This window comes from Prionailurus viverrinus, chromosome B3 (genome assembly GCF_022837055.1).
Source record: "Prionailurus viverrinus isolate Anna chromosome B3, UM_Priviv_1.0, whole genome shotgun sequence".
Taxonomy (NCBI): domain Eukaryota; kingdom Metazoa; phylum Chordata; class Mammalia; order Carnivora; family Felidae; genus Prionailurus; species Prionailurus viverrinus.
In genome coordinates this window covers 4,525,932-4,548,363 of record NC_062566.1, presented here as the reverse complement: position 1 = coordinate 4,548,363, position 22,432 = coordinate 4,525,932, and the positions used below count along the sequence as shown (strand labels likewise).

Sequence of the window (22,432 nt, the reverse complement as noted above, 5' to 3'; positions counted from 1 at the left end):
TTTAACTATTGTATAGTGATTCTCGACATGAGCGATTTTGCCCCGGAGGGGACATTTGGCACGTTTTGGTTGCCATATCTAGTGAGTAAGACCAGGATGCCACCCAACATCCTGCAGCCCCCACTCCTGCTCCCCAGGAAATGAGAATACCCAGCCCCAAAAGGCAATCGTGCAAGGCTGAGAAACTGTTCTGTAGAGAAAACATTGGGGCTCAAAGGGGTTGACTGACTTGCCCAAGATTGTGTAATAGGAACCTGACATATTGGCATTAAAATCCATACTTTCATTTCACTTCCAGAGAATTTCATACCTTTTTTTTTTTTCCTAAGAAATAACAGTTTGCCTAAATGAAATGCTTCCCAGGACCACTGCATGCACACGGATGATGGTGAGGCTGCTGTGGTGGCAGGGGCGGTTGGAGACCCCGCTCAGCCTCTCCCTGAGCCCCTGCCCCAATCCCAGGGGCGCACAGCAAAGCAAGCACTGCCACCCATACAGTATGACCCAGGGAACACCAGACCCCACCTGGCATCCCCAGACTCCCAGCTTTCATTGCAGCCATCACATTATCTATCTTATCTATCTATCTATCTATCTATCTATCTATCTATCTATTATTGATTAGGGGATGACAGACTGAGAGTTGTGCTTTAGTAAGATGTGTTGGGCCATGGAGGAGAGCTGGAGGCAGAGGGCCCCCGTAAGAGTCTACTGTGAGTACAGTCTGGGTGATAGGAGAGAGGACCAGATGCATCAGGGGTGACAGGACTCAAGCTGGAACCAGGGAGCACAAGGCTAGGGTCCCGTGCTTCCTTACCGCTGTGCTGTTGAACGCCCTAAGGCCAGAGGGCAGTCTTAGCCAGCAGCGCGGAGGCACAGGCTCCCGCCTTCCTGCAGCGCCCCCTCCAGGCCCGGAGGCATACTGCAGCATGTACAGATTGGCATGGGATGTTGCCTCACTTTGCGGGTGTGTTTCCTGCTGATATCACTGTTCCTCTGTCCCTTGCTAGAAGCAGGCAACGCCACCGACAGACTGGTATCTCACTTAGCAATTGACAGAGAAAAGCAACGGGGAAGGTCTCAGCTTTCTTCTTTCTGGTGTAAATCCTGGCTCTCCTCTTCAAGTATCATCTTCTGATGAGTTGACGATGGAAAGACAGTGAAACCAGGAAGGTTTTCTGCAGGGACTCAGATGGGACAGTGGCTTGTCTTGGGTCTTGGCAAGTGTTTCTTTCCCTATCAAAGTCTAGACTCAAAAGTTGGGATGGGTAGGAAAGCACCTGGAAAAATTGAGTTCCAGGCAAAGATGATCATTCTTAAGTGCTTTCTTGCAGAGATTACGAAAACAAATAACAAAAAGGAGAGTGGGAAAATCTCAGTGTGACATATCCCTCCACTTTTACACAACCTGCCATGATGGATGTCAAAATGGCAGAGGTCACTCATTCTGATCCCTACGCTCCTTTTCAATAATCTCCTACTCTTGTCTCACTTTTTCTACCCGCTTTGGCTGCAGACTTTTTGTTATCTGTACACCAAGTTTGGGCTTCTCCATTTGCTTTCCTCTCAAGATTTCTGGAATTTTCTGCCACCAGATCTCTCCTTCCTGATTTCTTCTTATCACTCAGATCTCAGCACTAATACTGTCTCCTTGAAGGGTCTTTTCCTTGACCACCCAATCCAGAATAGTTGCGCCTTTAGTCACTCTACAATTACTATTTTTTTTTAAAGTTTATTTATTGGGGCGCCTGGGTGGCTCAGTCGGTTAAGCATCTGACTTTGGCTCAGGTCATGATCACGGTTCATGACTTCGAGCCCCACATCAGGCTCTGTGCTGAGTGTGCTTCAGATTCTGTCTCTCTCTCTCTCTCTCTCTCTCTCTCTGCCTGTCTGCTGTTCTTGCTCCATCTCTCTCTCTCTCTCTCTCTCTCTCTCTCTCAAAAATAAATACAAAACATTTAAAAATTAAAAAAAATGTTTATTTATTTTGAGAGAGGGAGAGTGCATGCATGGGGTAGGGGCAGAGGAAGAGGGAGAGAGAATCCCAAGTAGGCTCCGACTTGTCAGTGTGGAGACCAACATGGGGCTTGAACTCACAAACTATGAGGTTGTGACCTGAGCCAAAATCAAGAGTTAGATGTTTAACCAACTGAGCCACCCAGGGACCCCTCTACCATTGTTCTTTATTTTGCCTTGTAGTACTTGTCACTATCTGAAATTATTTTTTTCCCCTTTGTGTGTGTGCCTATTTAGATGTGTGTCTCTCCAGCTCCCCCATAGGAAACAAGCCATGGTCTAGCCCATCTCCTACTGTAGTACCCCAGTGCTTAGAACAGTGCCTGGCATATGCTGGTGCATAGTACTTGCTAAGTAAGTGTATGTTGAATGAAGTAATGGTGGTGCCTTGGATGTGGGGAATATGAGCATAATTTCAGTTGACAGTTTACTGAGTACCTCACCACAGCAGGATCTGGCTTTCAGGACCAAATGCCTCTGCATATTTGCATATGCAGAGAAAACCTCTCAAGTGATAACCTCTTGCTGGGAATGAAGTCCTTTTAGAGAATTTTCTTTTTTTTTTCTTTTTCTTTTTTTTAAAATTTTTTTTAACGTTTATTTATTTTTGAGACAGAGAGAGACAGAGCATGAACAGGGGAGGGGCAGAGAGAGAGGGAGACACAGAATCTGAAACAGGCTCCAGGCTCTGAGCAGTCAGCACAGAGCCCGACGCGGGGCTTGAACTCATGGACCATGAGATCATGACCTGAGCCAAAGCCAGACGCTTAACCGGCCAAGCCACCCAGGTGACCCGAGAATTTTCAAACTAACAATATTGAAAAGTTAATCATATTTCCTCAAACCTAAGATGTCATTCATTTTAAAAATTCTGAATAAAAATGGGAAACAACTGCTTTGGCATTTAATGATGAATTGTCCATTATATGCATTTTTGCAAAAGTGTCCAGGTCATAAGAATTAATGTAAACAACTTTCAAATAAATTCCTTTTAATTCCTGAGCGTTAATAACAGAAAAAAGCTAAGAAAAGACTATTAATGTTTATATTTTTTTCTGTCTCATTAAGTATTATAGCAACACACATTTCCTAATTCTAGCAATATTATAAGATATAATAGTGATTATTTGACTACAAATAGGTTGTTCTTCAAATTTTTCTATCAACATACAAGAATCCATGCTTATTTAAAAGAAGGAAAAAGGTAAAAGAATTCAACTTAACCTATATATTTTTATCAGCAGTTCTCTTATTTTCTGTTAAATTTTGCTTCCTGTCCATTTTGTACTCAGAAGAAAAAATTATTCCTTTAATGTATGTTTTGAAAATGGCTGCTCATAGAGAAGAAACTCAGTTCTTTATATGACCTCAATCCAGTTAAGAAAGTAGATACAAAATGTATGTAAATGGCAGCAGTACAAATTAGTTCTTGCAATGACCTATTTGGTTAATCTGATTATTTAATATTACCAAATAAAATCCTGTAGTTAAAAAAAAAAAACAAAACCTAAGATATCATTGACTATAAGATGTACAACTTTTTAAGGACCACTGAGTGAAAAAACACTGCCAGTTATAATGGAAACACTATCATCGGTTAGAAGCACCTTAATTTTGGAAATGCCAATGTGAAAAAATACATTCCTTAGAATTGATAAAGTACAAGATGAGATTGATCCATCACGGGGAATGGTGAGCCCTGAACTGGAGGTGTGTGGTGTGGTGTCTGGAGTATGTCCATGATGGTACCACCTTCTCTTTTAGCATCCCAACCTAACGCCCTTCCTTAGACATGGTTCTCACCAAGGGCTAGCAGAAAAGGAAGATGTGGATTCCGAGGCTTTCCTGAGAGTGGAGAAATTCCTAGGGTTTGGGAACATATCTATGGAGAGGTATTAGAAAAAATTGGCGATTAAAAAATAAAAGCAATGCAAGAGTCTAGATTGAAAACTGCTGTGAAGGATGTTCTCTAATGCCTCTCAGCTGTGATTTCTGGGGCTTAGGAAAAGCATCTTTAATTTTTTAAAGGTGGTCAGTGGGAAAACACCTTCAGTTGAAATCAAAATTTACTTTATAGTCAAGTTTCCTGAAATGCATCTATTCTAAAAAGAGGAAAAAAAAGGATCCCTGCAAGCTAATTCAATAGCATCATTCGTATTTGGGCTAATGATAGTCATGTAGAATTTCCACCATCAATGACATTAAGATTAGCCCTGTCTCAGTACATGTACTTCTGCTCCTTCTTTGTGAGCAAGACCTGCTGCAGCCACCAGGGGGAGGAGCCCATGAGAGCTGGCCTGTTCCCTCCTGCTCCACAGCACGGCACTCCCATCAGAGCCTGGCTTCTGGACTGGCCTCATGGAATCACTGGCTGAGAGTCAGGGAGACTCCCAAACACCTCCTCCAGTGACCTGAAGAGCCACAGGTGTCCTGGGACCTTTAAATCTTGTCAAGTTTCCTATTAAAAATAAACTCTCCTCACAACTTAGGGGCCTGGGAGGGAACAGAGAAGTTGGGTGCATGGAAGGGCTGAGCCAAGGTAAAATTGGCTGCAAGCCACTCCCCTCAAGCACCCCAGGCTTCAGGTGTTCACTGGCTTTATCTCCAGTAGCTTTTCAGGAACCTTCCTCAAGAAGTTGGTTACTCTGGCAACAGCTAAAGGGCTTTTTCTGGGTGCAAAAAAGTGTAAACTATCATTGCTTCGGGAGTAACAGTGTGGGATTTCATCTTTGGTGGCAGATGGGGAGTCCCACTGGAATCATGGATAGGGCTTTTGTGAGCTCTAAGGGCTTCAGTGAGTTGTCTGACTTCTCCCAGCCCCTGTGCCTTCATTTGTAAAAGGAGGAAGATAATGCTTATCTCAAAGCATTTCCATGAGATAAATGAGATAATCATGTAAAATGATTAACCCAGTACTGAGAACATAGGAAACATTCAGTAAATAAATACTCCGTAATTGTAAATGGTGTTATAATGGCAGAGTAGGCAGCTCGTTGTTCATATAATATGATTTATAAGTCTTGGTAAAAGCCTGCTTTGTCCAGAAATATCTTCTAAATTGACTCCCTGTAAAGACCACAAAAGTAATGTGTTACAAAGGCAAGCATATTGTTTCCCATAGTTAAGGTCACCATTACCTTGAGTTTTAATAATGTCCCTCAAGGGGGAGTTCTCGGGTGGTTATTATAGAATGAGAGTACTGTGTGCAAAGTGGGTCTTTCTTTAAAAAAAAATTTTTTTAATGTTTTATTTTTTGAGATGGGGGGAGGGGCAGAGAAAGAGGGAGACACAGAATCTGAAGCAAGCTCCAGGCTCCAAGCTGTCAGCACAGAGCCCAATGCGGGGCTTGAACTCACAAACCGTGAGACCATGACCTGAGCTGAAGTCAGACGCTTAACCAACTGAGCCACCCAGGCACACCCAAAATGGGTCTTTCAGTGTCGGGTCCTGGTTGGGATCAGGCAATGTTTGTGATGTAATAGCTCAGAGTTGGGGGACATAGCACAGAGAGGGTTTGGAAGCAAACTTTGAAGAGTAAATGGACATTTGGTATGTACAGTTCAGTGGTCTTCAGCCCTGAGAAGGGGCCACTATCCTGAAAAGGACTAGCTGAATTGTCAATAGTTCATATGAATGGATTTTCATGAAATTCCTAAAACAGAGGATAAAGCTATTTAATCACCCTGGGCAAGAAGTTCTTGGGATGGTAATGTCATAGTACGCTGTGTGGCTGAAGATAATTTCTGTTCTCAAGAATGATGGGAGCCTGGAATCCTTGTATTTATTCTTACTCCCATGTGCCTTATCAAAAGCAGGGATGGGCTGTTAGCCAGTTAAGCATTATCAGTCAAGAGGATCTTAGAACATTAGCCAGTCCTCTATAAAAAGCTTTGGTGTACCGGGACCCATCTGAGGTAAATTTTGCCAGAGAGGGCAACAATAAAGGTCTGCATTATGGACTTTTCTGTAAGGACACCTGGGATAAATTGGGGTGTGACCCTCAGTGTGTCTCTATCAGGATGTCTAAGGATAGATGGGCAGCAACGTAAAACTGGTGGATATTTTGGGGTGAGAAGTCAACTATGTTACACGGAGACTGAAGACACTTGACTATACATTTTACTTATTTAGAAACTTTTCCTTGGGGAATTATCACCGGTAAAAGGTATGTGAAGTTTGATGTCATCCTTATGGGGAAGGGAATTCTCATTTATCGAGCACAAGCTTCGTGCCGGGTGCTATGCTAAGCATTTATTCCCTCTAATGAGCTTGTAGGGCTGATGTTGTAATTAATCTTTTTTTATCTTGCGTTACTCTTTGCGGATGATGGAAATATAGTTGAGAGTGACTAAGCAACTGAACTGAGGTTTCAGAGCTGGTAACTGGTAGAGCCAACATTCAAATCAACAGCTATGTGACCCTGGAGCTCCTGTTCTTGAATGAAGCTGTCGAAAAGAATATGTTCATATCCCGAGCATTTGGCACTTTGTTGTCCATAGTAATAGAGGGGAAGTTGGAGCCATAAGTAGATTTTGCTTATCATGTTGAAAATGACAGTCATAATGGGTAACGGGTATTGGGTGCTTAGTATGTGTCAGGCATGGAGCTATCAACTTTGTGTGTATTATCTCATGTAATTTTCTCAACAACTCCCCAGGAAGGGATATTATTAGTTTTGTCATTCAGCTAAAGACTTAGTGATACAACAGTGAACTGACAGGTTCAAGTCCACACAGCTGGAGAGTGGTGGAGTTCCTGGCCAGGTACAAGGAGTCCCAAAAGAAAGTGGGCACCTGGAAGCTCTGCCTGCAAAGCAGGCCCATCGAGGCCATGAAGGGTGGGTGACTAAGGGATGGCGGAGTTTAGAGGTCTGCAATAATGAGTCCGTCTCATCTGAGAGCGCGGCTATTGTGTTGTTTGGTTTGTTGCTCTGCCGCAGGTTCCCACGCGGCCTCTGCTTTAAGTCATCACTTGACCCTAAAAGGGCTGATGAAATTCCCAGATATGGGAAGTGAAGAGCAGAGATGAAAATTTTCTTTGGTTTTGCCAAGGAACAGTGGCAGAGGCGTGGACTGCTTGCAGGTATAATAATCTGGGTCACAGAGCATTTCTCCACCAGCCTGGCATGGGGCTGACTGTTCCCCATGAGACAGTCAATCTTTGAGTCTTGAAGGCATCTAGACTTTCCTCTTTATAAGGATAAACATCTCTATAGAGATGATCAGGGTTTCAAATGACTTCAGGGAGTAGGCAGGTAATTCACTTTTGAAGGGGATGGGGTAAGAGTAAAAAAGGGAGTTGGTTGCTATAGTAACCTAGGGGCCATTCACCCTGCCCACAGGCATTTACAACATGACATGACCAATAGTCTAAGGACCTCCTGTCAAAAAGGTAATATATTTTACTGCTCCTGATTAGTAAAATGCATTGTAGAGTATGTGGGGAATAAGAACTACAGAAAAGCCTAAATTGAATCTAAAAAGTCTAAAGCAAATAGAATCCTCAGTCTTTTCCTCCTCTGTAAGTACTAGTGATATCTTGGCACATTCCCTTCCAGTTATTTATTTTTTGTCTTTTTACCTGAGTGTAAAAATCTGTATCGATGGGGTCTGAGCCAAAAGAAGAAAAAAAACACCTGAACCTCAATGAAGAAATACATGGGGTAAAAATAAGAATATTGCTAGGTAACATTTCAGACATAATTAGCTACACAGATCATTCTGGAGGATAATATAATCTGGAGAGGCAGAAGTAGTAGAATATAAGAGGGTGAATTAGAGGGAAGGTCAAGGTTGAGTTCATGGATTTGCCAAAAGAAAACTGGCCAGAGAAGACATTCAACAGGATGGAGACAGGGCACTGAGAGTGCCTTTGAGATGGGGTGGGAGTGAGGAGTGAGATATTAAACTCAAATCTCCTCTCTGTCCAACCTACCCCCATCCTCTTAGAAGTTTAAGATAAACCAATCTACTTGAGAAATCTTAAAAAAATGAAGGAGCAGGAATTTTTTTCCCAAGGAAATCTTAGTAGAAAGTCCTTTATATAAACAGACTTAACTGCAGCTGATCTGTTTTGAAGAGGGTCAGGGGACCTGGAGCCCTCTCCTGCCCTGAACCCTGCATTCACCCAAAACATTTTCTCATGGCTATTTGGCCCCTAGAGAAGCACTGTTTCCCTCTCAGATCTTCTAGAACTCCTGCATATCACTGATCTCGGTGACCCTCATTTCAGTCTTAGCTCTTCTCCACATTTGCTCTTCCTCAGTTTGCTGAGGGTTTTTGAGGCATATTGACTTTTGCAAAACTCTGCAAGCCATTCTTAGAGAAAGATTGACTGAGGTGGGGTCAGCGGGGAAGGAGGTGTAGCCATTTTCGATGTTAGTAAACATGGCAGCTTGTTGAGGATTAACGGGAAATCATGAATAAAATCATTAGGATTTGATAAGGGATTTTTCTCTGAGACAATTAAAGATTTTTTCCCCATTATCCCTGCCCCCTACCCCTCCAAAGAGTAGGGGATGAAGGTCATTAAGATAACACATTATTAGTCTCATACCCTTAAAATAGATAAAAGACAAAAGACCTTAACCTCTCTGTGCCCACGGGGCCTCTGTCCACTGTGTTTGCTATTCTGGCATCTTTCCAGCGGGTGATACTTTAATACCTCCTACTTAATCCTCGATTTTCTTTTAAACGTCAGATATTGGATAGGCTGGAACCTCATTCAGGCAGTAAAGAACTCTGGTGCTTTGTGGCTGCAACCAGCCAAGGAGAGAAATACGGTTGATGCAAAAGAATAATTCATTAAAGGGGGTAATGACAGCGATTTAAACCTTCTGCAAACACATCACCTGGCAAACAAAGCTCATCACCCTCAGTTCAGGGTCATGGCTGAAAGAAATGTTGTAAAAGTGAAAAAAACAAAAAAATTAAACAAACAAACAAACAAACAAACAAACAACAATGATCCCAACTGTACAAATGGGTCAAAAATCTCAGTGGGGCTCAGTGAAGCCTGACAACTTAGAATTTGACAAACTCACAGAAAACAACAACAACAACAAAAGAATTTCTTTAATATTATGAGAAAACCCCTCTGGAATAAACCCCTGAGTTTTTGTGTTATTTTTTCACTTATGTGTACTTACATGGTCTTAGGGAAAAAAATCTGACTTTGAGCTGAAATTTGCTTCTCCAATTACGGCTCAGGGGATCTGTCTCACACACCTTCGGCCAGAAGCCTATATTGTCTCATAAGCCAGCGTGAACAGTGGGGGTAATGGAGAAATGTGGTAATGAGAGCAGGGCTGCAAGATTTGGGCATTTGTGCTGAGAGTCAGCCGGTGATAGCCTCCCAATGCACCTTGTCCACACAAGCAGAGATGACCAGACATCTGTGGGGTATATGTGGGCTGGGACACATTTGTCCACCAAGCCAGTAGCCCGAGGAGGTTCAGCTGGAAAGGGGCATATGTTAAGTGTTGAGACAGGATTCTTGAACTCCTTTTCCTCTGTATTTCTTCAAGGAGAATTTAAAGTATCTCTTGGGAAAATTAGGACTTTGTGCACTTACCCTCTAGGGTGTGTCTCATGGGAGGCCTCCACCAGGATCATTCAGTCAACAAAGAGAAATTGTGTAGACGTGAAGGGAACCAGAAAAGCACTCTATTATGTTCCCCATCAGACGTAAGAAAACCCCATACCACATCCTGCTGAGTGGGCTTCCCACCCCTGTCTTAACATTGTTAGTGCCCGGATGTCCATTTCCACATAGAGTCCATTCTCTTGTTGAATAGTCTTGACTATGAGGAATTCCTTTCTTGGACTGAGCCAGACCTTGATTATCCATAAGCTGGCTTCTGTGCTCTTTAGGAAAAACACAATATAGCTGTTACACATGATAGCCTTTCAGATATCATGTCTCATTCAGGGTCTTCTTCCAAGACTAAATCTTATAATTTGCTCAACCCAATGACAATACCCTAAGTCCACTGAGATTTAGGAAAAGAAGAATGGAAATCTGGTGGAAAGGTCTCTGTCTCTCCCTCATTCATCCCACCCCCCCCTAACTATTACAGTTTTTTTCTGAACTTTTTAAGAATAAGTTACAGACATTCACATATTCCTATTGTGAATTTCCTAAGCACAGGATTTTCTTTTACATAGCCACAGTTTACCAAAATCTAATGTACATCGATACAATACTTCTAATTTATAGACCTTATTCAAATTTTACCAAATGCGTCTCTAATGCCTTTTGTAGCAAAAGAAAAAAAAATGATTTCTAGCCTAGGATCTAAATTATAATTCTACATTGTACTTACATATTATATAAATACTTTAGCCAAATTCCTTCCTTCCTTCCTTCCTTCCTTCCTTCCTTCCTTCCTTCCTTCCTCCCTTCCTGTTTCTCTCTTTCTCTCTTTATTTCTCTTTTCTTTGTCTTTTCCCTTCTTTTTTTTTTCCTTTCATGACCTTGACATTTTTGAAGAGTATAGATCAGATCACTAGTAGCATGCCCCTCATTTTGGGTTTGCTGGTTTTCCTCATGGTTAAATTCAGACTATACATTTTGGGCAGAAACACCATAGAAATGATGCTGTGTTTTTCTCAGCACAACACACATGGTGATGTCCATGTTGATCACTCGATGAAGGTGACATCTGCCAGTTTTCTCCAGTGGAAAGTTATTATTAGTCCCTTTATAATAAGAATCTTGCGGGAGGTACATTGGGGCATCCTCAGGCAGGTGCAGCCAGGAGAATCTGTCATTGACATCACCTTTCCCATTGGTTTCAGAGTCTAACAGCCGCAGGGCTGTGAACAGAGGCTACGTCACCAGCTTGCTCAGGCTGCATCAGGACTGGCACGGCCATGACACAGCCAATACCTATGTGCTGATCCGCCGGACGCTTCTGCTCTGCCTCAAGCACATTGCCAACCTCCGGTCTGGCAGGGAGGCCTTCCTGGCAGCTCAGGGCATGGAGATCCTCTTCAGCACCACACAGGTAATTAACCCTGGTAACACCTCTGCAGTTGGATGATATCTGGATGGTTCCTGCTGAACAGAGCTGTGAGAACCTCAGTACGTTTCTTACTGGCTGCTATGGGCAGAGGTTCTGGATTCAAAACCTCATGCGTTTGTTCACTCTTGTGCTGATCGATTCATTCATTCAATACATGTTTATTGGCAGGGCGCCTGGGTGGCCCAGTTGGTTAAGTGACTGACTTCAGCTTAGGTCACGATCTCATGGTTCATGGGTTCAAGCCCTGCTTTGGGCTCTGTGCTGATGGCTCAGAGCCTGGAGCCTGCTTCAGATTCTGTGTCTCCCTCTCTCTGCCCCTCCCCAGCTCATGCTCTGCCTCTCTCTCTCAAAAATAAATAAACATTAAAAAATTAAAAATAAATTAAAATAAATTAAAAAAATACATGTTTATTGGCTACACACTGTGTGGTGCAGTGGTTCACAGTATTCACTACAAAGCTAGTACCTGGGTTCAGGTCCCAGCCCAGGCACTTACAGCTGTGAAACCTTGGAGGAGTCACCCAACCTTTCTGGGTCTCAAGTTTCTTCTTTTCCAAAAAGATGGAAATAACAAAATCTAGGTTATTGCACAGCCTAAGTATATTAATGTGGAAATGTCTTCCGTTTAATGGAGTGCTTGCCATGACTTGGCTGCTCTATGAGTGTGAGCAGTGATTGGAATAATTAGAGTAGTGGAATCTGGACATGAATATGACAGGCAAGACCCCTGATCTTGTGGAGTAAACATTCTAGCGGGAGAGTCAGATACTAAGGAAGCAAAGAATTCAACGAGGAAGAGATTTTCATATTGCTCTGTGACATCATTAAAGTCAGGCTGTCCGCAGTGACGCCCATAGGTGGAGGGAGAAAGTGTTCTGTGAGAGAGGTCAAGTTCTTTGAGCAGGTGACACCTAAGCTGAGATCTGAATTACTGAAAAAGGCTATCAGGCCAAGTTCAAGAGGAAAAGCATCCTGGGCCAGAGTGAGCACCTGCAAGGGCCGTTACTTGTCCGCACCCCAGTGGAATATGTGGTTTAAGGTTTCCGGGATTTCAACCCTAACAACAGATTCCTTAATTGCACTTGATTAGGACTAATTTAAACACCATAGTATGAGCTATGTACACCCTCTCTATCGAGGATGTGGACGCCTTCCAAATAGCTATCGTCTGCTCACTCCCCTTCACCTGGGGCCACGGCAGCCGTGCTCCACAGGCACCATGCTCCCTGCTGTCTTCACGTTAACTTGTCTCTACAGCCCTTTCCTCGGTCTCATTGCTCCCCTCTGGACACCCTTCACTTTTTCTCTACCTGTGTACATGAGGCAATGAGGCAGTCGACGACAGTACTGTTTTCCAAAAACGGCATCTGTAGACTTTTCCTATTAAAAACAAATAATAGCGTCTCCCCCCACATCCGACTCTGAACAATCACATAATGTTGGGCTGCAAACCAATATGTAATTTTCTGTCAGCTATCACCTGTGGGTTCTTGCCATCATTCCAGATTTCAGAGCCTCTCAGTCATGAAATAGCTGCATCGAACATTCCGTTTCTCTGGATGAAGCAGTGCTTTGAATTTTTCTAAGCTTCGCCATACTTTGTAAGCTTGTGTCCCCCAAATCTCTAGTGAAACACTCCCCCTCCACTGCTGATGCCCAGAAGCTCTCTCACACCAGCAATTCGTGTGCTCCAGCCGGTTCCTCTGCCCTCTGCCTTATTGGCTGCTTCTCTGCTCTGTGTTAAGAAGAATTAAAAGGGCAAAAAAGGAAGAAAACAGTGATCCCTGAATTACATGTCTGTTAGAGGAAGAGGGTGGAGATAGTAGAAAGGGAAGCACAAGCATTAAAGAGGGTCTGTGAGGCTAGAAGCAGGATGTATATAAAATATATCCATCTATCCATCTATCTTCTATCTATCTATCTATCTATCTATCTATCTATCTATCTATCTATCATCTATGTATCTATGTATCTATTTCCTATCTATCTATCTATCTATCTATCTATCTATCTATCTATCATCTATCTATGTATCTATATATCTATTTCCTATTTATCTATCATCTATGTATGTATCTATGTATCTATTTCCTATCTATCTATCTATCTATCTATCTATCTATCATCTATCTATGTATCTATATATCTATTTCCTATTTATCTATCATCTATGTATGTATCTATGTATCTATTTCCTATCTATCTATCTATCTATCTATCTATCTATCTATCATCTATCTATGTATCTATATATCTATTTCCTATTTATCTATCATCTATGTATGTATCTATGTATCTATTTCCTATCTATCTATCTATCTATCTATCTATCTATCATCTATCTATGTATCTATATATCTATTTCCTATTTATCTATCATCTATGTATGTATCTATGTATCTATTTCCTATCTATCTATCTATCTATCTATCTATCTATCTATCATCTATCTATGTATCTATATATCTATTTCCTATTTATCTATCATCTATGTATGTATCTATGTATCTATTTCCTATCTATCTATCTATCTATCTATCTATCATCTATCTATGTATCTATATATCTATTTCCTATTTATCTATCATCTATGTATGTATCTATGTATCTATTTCCTATCTATCTATCTATCTATCTATCTATCTATCTATCATCTATCTATGTATCTATATATCTATTTCCTATTTATCTATCATCTATGTATGTATCTATGTATCTATTTCCTATCTATCTATCTATCTATCTATCATCTATCTATGTATCTATATATCTATTTCCTATTTATCTATCATCTATGTATGTATCTATGTATCTATTTCCTATCTATCTATCTATCTATCTATCTATCTATCATCTATCTATGTATCTATATATCTATTTCCTATTTATCTATCATCTATGTATGTATCTATGTATCTATTTCCTATCTATCTATCTATCTATCTATCTATCTATCATCTATCTATGTATCTATATATCTATTTCCTATTTATCTATCATCTATGTATGTATCTATGTATCTATTTCCTATCTATCTATCTATCTATCTATCATCTATCTATGTATCTATATATCTATTTCCTATTTATCTATCATCTATGTATGTATCTATGTATCTATTTCCTATCTATCTATCTATCTATCTATCTATCATCTATCTATGTATCTATATATCTATTTCCTATTTATCTATCATCTATGTATGTATCTATGTATCTATTTCCTATCTATCTATCTATCTATCTATCTATCTATCATCTATCTATGTATCTATATATCTATTTCCTATTTATCTATCATCTATGTATGTATCTATGTATCTATTTCCTATCTATCTATCTATCTATCTATCATCTATCTATGTATCTATATATCTATTTCCTATTTATCTATCATCTATGTATGTATCTATGTATCTATTTCCTATCTATCTATCTATCTATCTATCATCTATCTATGTATCTATATATCTATTTCCTATTTATCTATCATCTATGTATGTATCTATGTATCTATTTCCTATCTATCTATCTATCTATCTATCATCTATCTATGTATCTATATATCTATTTCCTATTTATCTATCATCTATGTATGTATCTATGTATCTATTTCCTATCTATCTATCTATCTATCTATGTCATGTTTGGTGTTTCTCTGGTGTGATAGACTAATGCCTGTGTTCCCTCAAATCCATATGCTGAAACCCTACTCCCCAGAGTAATGGTTTGGGAAGGCAGGGTCTTTGGGAGGGGATGAGGTGATGAGGGTGCAGTCCCTATGAGCAGAATGAGCACCCTTATAAGAGGAGCCTCAGAGAGTTCCCTGGTCCCTGCTCCATGTAAGGACACAGTGAGAATATGGCCATCTGTGAACCAGGAAGCAGGTTCTCACCAGAGAGGGAACCTGATGGTGCCTTCAACCTGGACTTCCAGCCCCCAGAACTGTGAGAAAGAAATGTGTTTGTTCATCAGCCACTCGGTCTGTGGTGTCCTGCTGGATCCGCCTGAGCAGACTGAGACAGCTGCCCTCTGCCCTGTGGACCTCTCTCCTTGGCTGATCTTCATCTGTAATGTGAGTCCCTGTAAATCATGAGTGCAACTACAACAGCTTTTAATGAGCTTTTAGAGTCTTTCTGGGGAATTGTCACACCCAAGAGTGGCGCGGGGACCTCCCTGTAGGAGTCTCCTGGGGGCTGCCATAACAAAGCACCACAAACTGAGCAGCTCAAATAGCAGAGATTGACTTTCTCCCAGCCCTGGAGGCCAGAAGTCCCAATTCAAGATGGCACCAGGGTGGTTCCTTCTGGGGCCATGAGGGGGAACCTGCCCCAGGTGCTCTCCTAGATTCTGCTGGTCACAGCAGTCCTGGTGACCCTTGGCTTGTAGAAGCATCACCTCATCTCTGCCTCTGTCTTCACAAGACATTCTCCCTATGTGCTTGTCTGTGTCCAAATGTCCCTTTTTATAAGGACACCAGCCATATAGGACTAGGCCCACCATAATAACCTCATTTTAGTTTTTTTCCTTTCATCTTTTTTACAAGTATTTATTTGAATTCCAGTTGGTTAACAGAGTGTAATATTAGTTTCAGGTGTACAATATAGTGATTCAACACCTCCGTACATCACCCGGTGCTCATCACAAGTGCACTCCTTAATCCCCATCACCTGTTTCCCCCATACCTCTACCCACCTCCCCTCAGGTACCAGCCGTGTGTTCTCTGTAAAAAGTCTGTTTCTGCAAGGAGGGTTTTAAAGTAGTCTCTCAGCAGGTCAGTGAAAACCTCAACTGTTCAGGAAACAAATTCACACCAACCCCCCAGCCTCCATTTTTTGCTGGCAATGGATGCAGGATGTGAGCAGAGGCTGAACTTGCACTGTATTCGAGGCTGCCCTAGCCTGTGGAGCCTCCAGCACCCGGGCTGGGTGTTGTGAACATAGACGCCATCATAGCTGTGCTGGTTTGAGCTGCCTGTCAGTCTTCTCCCCCAATCTGCCAGAGAAGGTATTGGAGTCACCGGATTGCCAACGAGGGAACCTTGGATCTAGTGTATCATTTCAGTGGTTATTTGCAAATTATAATGATGATGATGATGATGATGATGATGATGATGCTGGTATGCCAATAATTGTGAAAGACAAGAGAGATATGAAGGAGGAGGAAGGGAGGGAGGGAGAGGGGGAGGAGGAAGGGGAGGATAAGAGGAGGGAAGAACTTTCTAGACCATGAAAAGAAATTCAGATTTTATTTCCATCAGGTTTGAAGCAGGGGCGTGACCTGATATAATTTATGCTTTTTTTTTTTTAATTTTAATTATAAAATTTGTACAACATCAAGTTGACCATGCTGGGCATTTTCAAGTGTATAGTTCAGTACTGTTAAGTGCATCCACACTGTTGTATAACCCATCTCTAGAACTCTTTTCATCTTGCAAAACTGAAACTCTATACCCATTAAACTGATTTATGATCTTAAAGGACCATTCTGGCTGCTATTTGGACAGGAGAGTATCTGAGGGCACAGGAGGAAGGAGGGAGTGGTGGGAGGGCAAGGCGGGGGTTAGACCATGGGAGCTCGGGCAGAGATGCTGATGGCTTTGGCTGGTAAAAGGAGAGCTGGAAATTAGACCTGGGACTCCTGGACTTTTCCACTAAAGTGTCTCATTTTCTTATGGTGAAGGTTATCACTAGGGCTCTGCACTGGGATCTTCTTTCAGATTCTTATGAGATTTTAAGAGTGTAATGATGCCTGCTAACATCCTGCTAGCCAGCACTTACTGAGTGCTTAGTATTGAGCAGGCACTTTGCTTATTTTAACTCAAATTCACACACGTCCTTATGAGAGAGGCTCTGTTATGATCTCTGCTGTATAGACGAAGCTGCAGCTCACAGAGGCGTAGTAGCTTGCCCCGGTGATGCAGTTAGTGATCATCAGCTCAAGATCTGAATTTTTGGGGTGCTTTTGCTCCAGGGTCTGAGCTGTATGCTGTACAGTACCCCCCCCCCCCTTATCCTGGGGGGTACATTCCAAGACCCCCAGCAGATGCCCAAAACCACAGGTAGCACTGACCATGCATTCGCTGTTTTTTCCTGAACGTTCGTGCCTATGATGAAGTTTAATTTATAAATTAAGCACATCAAGAGATTAACAACAATGATTGAATAGATCACTTATAGCAATATACTGTTATAAAAATTATGTGAATGTGGTCTGTCTCTCAAAATATCTTACTCTTCTTGTGATGACGTGAGGTGATACAATGCCCACATGAGGAGATGAAGGGAGGCATTGGGATGTAGCGTTAGGCTATCGGCCTTCTGGTGATACCTCGGAGGAGCGTCATCTGCTTCCAGGCTATGGTTGACTATGGGTAAATGAGATCTGGGAAAAGCAAAACCGTGGATGAGGAGGAGCTCTGTCTCTTGCCTGTGTGTCACAGAAGCAGTGTATGTATGTATGTATGTATGTATGTATGTATGTATGTATGTATTTAATATAATTTATTGTCAAATTGGCTAACATGCAGTGTTTACAGTGTGCTCTTGGTATTAGGGGTAGATTCCTGTGGTTCCTTGCTTACATACAACACCCAGTGCTTGTCTCAACAAGTGCCCTCCTCAATGCCCAACACCCATTTTCTCCTCTCCTCTACCCCCTGCATCAACCACCCTTCAGTTTGTTCTCTGTATTTAAGAGTCTCTTATGGTTTGCCCCCCTCCCTCTCTGTTTGTAACTATTTTTTCCCCTTCCCTTCCCCCATGGTCTTCTGTAAAGTTCCTCAAGTTCCACATATGAGTGAAAACATATGGTATCTGTCTTTCTCTGACTGACTTATTTCACTTAGCCTAATACCCTCCAGTTCCATCCATGTTGTTTCAAATGGCAGGATTTCATTCTTTCTCATTGCCAAGTAGTATTCCATTGTGTATATTAACCACATCTTCTTTATCCATTCATCAGCTGATGGCCATTTAGGCTCTTTCCATAATTTGGCTATTGTTGAAATGGCTGCTATAAACATTGGGGTACATGTGCCCCTATGAATCAGCCCTCCTGTATCCTTTGGATAAATTCCTAGTAGTGCTATTGCTGAGGTCGTAGGGTAGTTCTATTTTTAATTTTTTTGTGGAACCTCCACACTGTTTTCCAGAGTGGCTACACCAGTTTGCATTCCCACCAACAGTGCAAGAAAGTTCCCATTTCTCCACATCCTCGCCAGCATCTGTTGTTTCCTGAGTTGTTAATTTTAGCCAGAAGCAGTGTATTTATTATTCCAATGCTAATTCAGAGATGTTAACTGTGAATCGAATATGTAAGGCACTGTCATATTTCATCACCTTTTCCAGGTAGCAGGTGTATTATTGGAAGTGATGGGAAAAGTGAGCCAAAAATGTTCACCTTTGCCCCAATTCTGAGCCATTTATTTCCAGGGATCCTATTTCTTGGGCTCTTGTCACCTCTGATACACAGCATAAGTGCCCTGCAGCTGCAGGAGCCTGAGGGAGTGCCTCCTTACATTTTGCATCCTGGGTGCCTCCCTCACTTTACCTTAGTCCTGGCCCTGCCACAGTACCCTTCCCTTAACACTAGGGAAACGTTGGCAGATGGATCTAGGCATTTCTGTTACTTTGGAACCACGGATTATTTTAAAATTCATAAACATTTTCCTGAACACTGTGTCTACTAAAGCACTTACCATCCACCTAATTTAGGTAGTGATTCACTATAACCCCAATGCCTTGGTTTCTGTTGATTTTAATCTCCTCTATCCCCCAAATTCATGGCCCGACCTGTTAGGACAGATGAACCTGCCTCCATCCTTTTTCTCACTTTTCACCTGCACCATCCTATGCAAAGTAAAACATGTTTTCACATGCATCAATAACAATACCAACGACAATCACAGACACAACCACTTTCCAAAATGCTGGTGGTTTTGACTGAGTTCCTTGACTTGTCCTTTGCTCTGTACCTACTGAAAACAGCTCAGAACATCATCCATGATGGGTCATCTACCTCCCCTCTCTTCCTCTTCCATGCTCAGTTCTCTCTTTTTCTGATACTAATACTTTTCACCAAGCCCTTTGGCCAGTACCAGGGATGAAATCGCCTCAAGTATTTTATTTCCCATGGAGAGTGTTTTCAGGACAACTGATGGGTGTCATTTGAGCATGTGGAAGGGGAAATAGCATTCTTGATCATGTTACAACATTCCTGTTTTGAAAGTTGGCTTACATTTTTATATTAGGGAATCATTGGGACAGTTTGAACTCATGGCATAAAAACATATATATATGGAGCTACCTGTAATGTGGGCCTGGGGATACCACCGCATGTCATCATCACAGACAGTCACCCTGCCCTGTGGCAGGTGCTCAGCATCCTCCATGGCTACTGCTATGACTTATTGGCTCTAGACCTTACTTGGAACCCCTTAGGAATATCCAATTGGAGGCTCACACTTGTCAACTTTCCGTACTAAGTCAGTAGACAAAGCATTTACCAAGAGCCTCAAGAAAATGGCATGTTTTTGCCAAAGAGTTCCCGAACTACTCCCAACACTCTCTCTCAATTTAGTAAACTTGTTTTTGCATTTTTCAAAGTGTCTGAAAAGAAGGGTCTTGTCATGTTCCATCAGCATCAAAATGTTCCATCTGCAAACCCAATTTTCCTTTGCTTTGGGTAGGTACCAAGAGATCAACACTGTGGGCTCTGAGAACAGGCATGTTATTTAATTTAGGTACTTGGGATTCACTTAGCCTTTTTTTTTCTGATTTCATATTTTAGCTTTTCCTTTATAGTTTTCTATTCAGATAAAGACTGAAGGAGAAAAGTAAGACTTCCATCAATTTGGCTACTCATTCTCTAATTTAGCCAATAATTCACAATGACACTCAGATGGTTGAGAAGATGCTCATCTCCTCTCCCCCTGGCTACCCTGGACAATGCTTCCCTTAGACACAGCATCCCTTGAAAGACTTTTTAAGTCTATTTTCAGACTAAATTCCTTCCAGTAACATATGAGCTGTGAAAAAGAAATAAAAATGCAGATTATACCCTAGACCAAAGCCGATTCTACTTAGACAAAATGCTACATTTGACTGTTCAAGTCAGGCATTCTACAGTAAGGATGTTTACTGTCCATCGGGGCCATGTGTCATTCACTGCCCAAAATACTGACATGATAAGGGAACCCTGTATAAGGTGTCGGCGTCTGATACAGTCTCCTCTTCGTTCAGAACTGCCTGGATGACAGAAGTTTGGAACCCATCGTCTCCGTTGTAGTTCAGATCCTGAGACAGTGCTACCCAAAGAGCCCACTTCCCTTGGTCACAGCCACCAGTGCCTACGCCTTCCCAGTCCCTGGGAGCATCCCTTCCGAACCTCCGTGTGTTCTAACTGAAGGTAATGTCAGTGGGTAATGATGAGCTTTCTGACGTGTTTGGCGTGTTGGAAATATTTCAGAGGGATGTGGATGAAAGTAGAATCAGTTCTTTTAGAGCCCAACTGTAAATGTCCATAATCTAATTAAAGAAATGTATAAAAAAGCAAGCTTTTCATATACAGAATGAACAAATACTAAAGTAACTTATTTTGTTCCTGATTATTAACTGTTGCCACTTTGCCTGGTGGCTATTGAGTGCCTATACAGTCATTTCAGCTAATTTAAAAAAAAACATACATATTCACAATTCCACAATTGAGTCTCTTGACTGTACTGACTGGTTCTGGAATGCATTTGCCTTAAGGATGAACTTGGAACAAAACTTGTGCTATTTACAAAATAGCTAGTCCATTAAATGTCTGAATGTGTGATTATTCAATCTCCATGAAGATTCCACTGCCACCGCCCTCCTTTCATGGAACAGATTTTCCATTGGCATCATCTTGCTACAATAGCACTGGATGCTTTCTGTGGCCTTTTGTTGTAAATAAGTACCTTCTTATCAAAATTAGGGAGTCAGTGAAGGTGCTCAGTTATAGCAAATTTTGCCTATATGTGATCTGTAAATGTTGGCAATGCTGTTTGCATAACTTCGTGTAAACTGTGAGGGGGGGGACACCAGAATGGTATTTGGATGTCATTTTATTCTGCAGTCATTTTGCATTCAATGTGGGGCGATTTAGACTTCATGCTATAGTGCTCCATGTGTCTGTGTGTATACGAGTTGCATGTACTAATAAGTATTAGAGTGTGTTGGGATATTGTGCTCTTCATAATGAGCCCCTTGTTTATGACAAAGGGAGTACTAGCCACTGTGTGGTGGGAATCCAAATCCAAGGCATAAGGGAAGCCTCATCTGTTTGATCTCTTTTTCTCCACCCAGAGGATTTTGAAGATGACGCTGATGAAGTGGATAAAGATTCAGATTCTGAAGAGGTGAAAGACCAAGTAGGTGCACCAGCCCTCACTTTTAGTGATCTCCATGTTCACATCTTCCGAGGGAGATATCACTGTCTATGTCCAGCTGAGACCAGTGTAAAATTTTTTAAGTGTATTTATTTATTTTGAGAGAGACAGTGTGAGTGGGGGAGGGAGGGACAGAGGGAGAGAGAGAAACATGCACAGAGCATAGAGCCCAATGTGGGGCCTGAGCCCAAGAAACTGTGAGATCATGACCTGGGCCAAACCGAGAGTCAGACGCTTAACAGACTGAGCCACCCAGATGCCCCGAGACCAGTATACATTTTAAGGACTCACTTCTGTACTTCCACTCCAGTGCCTGGCCTACAGTGATTGCTCAGTAAATGACGGCTGTGCTTGTTGATTTTCATCCCGGTGGGTCCCATACAAAATCTCATTGTAAAGTCAGAGGCTGTCCATTAACAAGGCGATAATATTCCGTCCGGATGAGCTTTAGATAGACCCTTAGTGCTTCGGGTTCGTATATGTAATTCGTGTGAGTGACATTCAGGGAACGAAACCATGGAAGATTTTCCTAGGAAACTTCTTCTGGTAGATCTCCCCTATTGCCACAAGTCACTCTTCGTAGGTACCCACTCTGCTGAGGACCACTGTGTTGTACACTTCCATTTACCTTGGAGTCTATGTGAAGTGCTCACTTGAGTTGCATAATGTACACCTTGGCTAGCAGGGGAGTGGTGCCCTTTGGTCTTTATCCCCAAAAGACCCATGATATACAGCAGAGGTTAGCAAACTTTCTGTAAAAGATCAGGCTGTAATTGGTTTAGGCTTTGTGGATATGCAGCCTCTATCACAACTACTCAACTTTGCTGTTATAGCACAAAAGCAACTATAGAAAATATGTAAATGGCAGGGCATGGCTGTGTTCCAGTGAAACACCTATTGACAAGAAACAGGCAATGGGACATAGTTTCCTGACTGCATTTCTAGAAAAGGGTGTCTACGCTTTAGCACTCTTGTCCT

At 41.8% G+C, this 22,432-nt stretch overlaps 1 protein-coding gene across 1 annotated transcript in view; it reads left to right on the top strand.

Moving 5' to 3' along the window:
• The window catches only part of AGBL1 (AGBL carboxypeptidase 1), a 789,011-nt gene that overhangs the window by 80,899 nt on the left and 685,680 nt on the right, over positions 1-22,432 (top strand). The window contains exons 7-9 of the mRNA XM_047861651.1: positions 10,815-11,023; positions 20,283-20,448; positions 21,372-21,436. Of these exons, the coding sequence (XP_047717607.1) occupies positions 10,815-11,023; positions 20,283-20,448; positions 21,372-21,436 (440 nt within the window). The remainder of the gene's footprint in view (positions 1-10,814; positions 11,024-20,282; positions 20,449-21,371; positions 21,437-22,432) is intronic.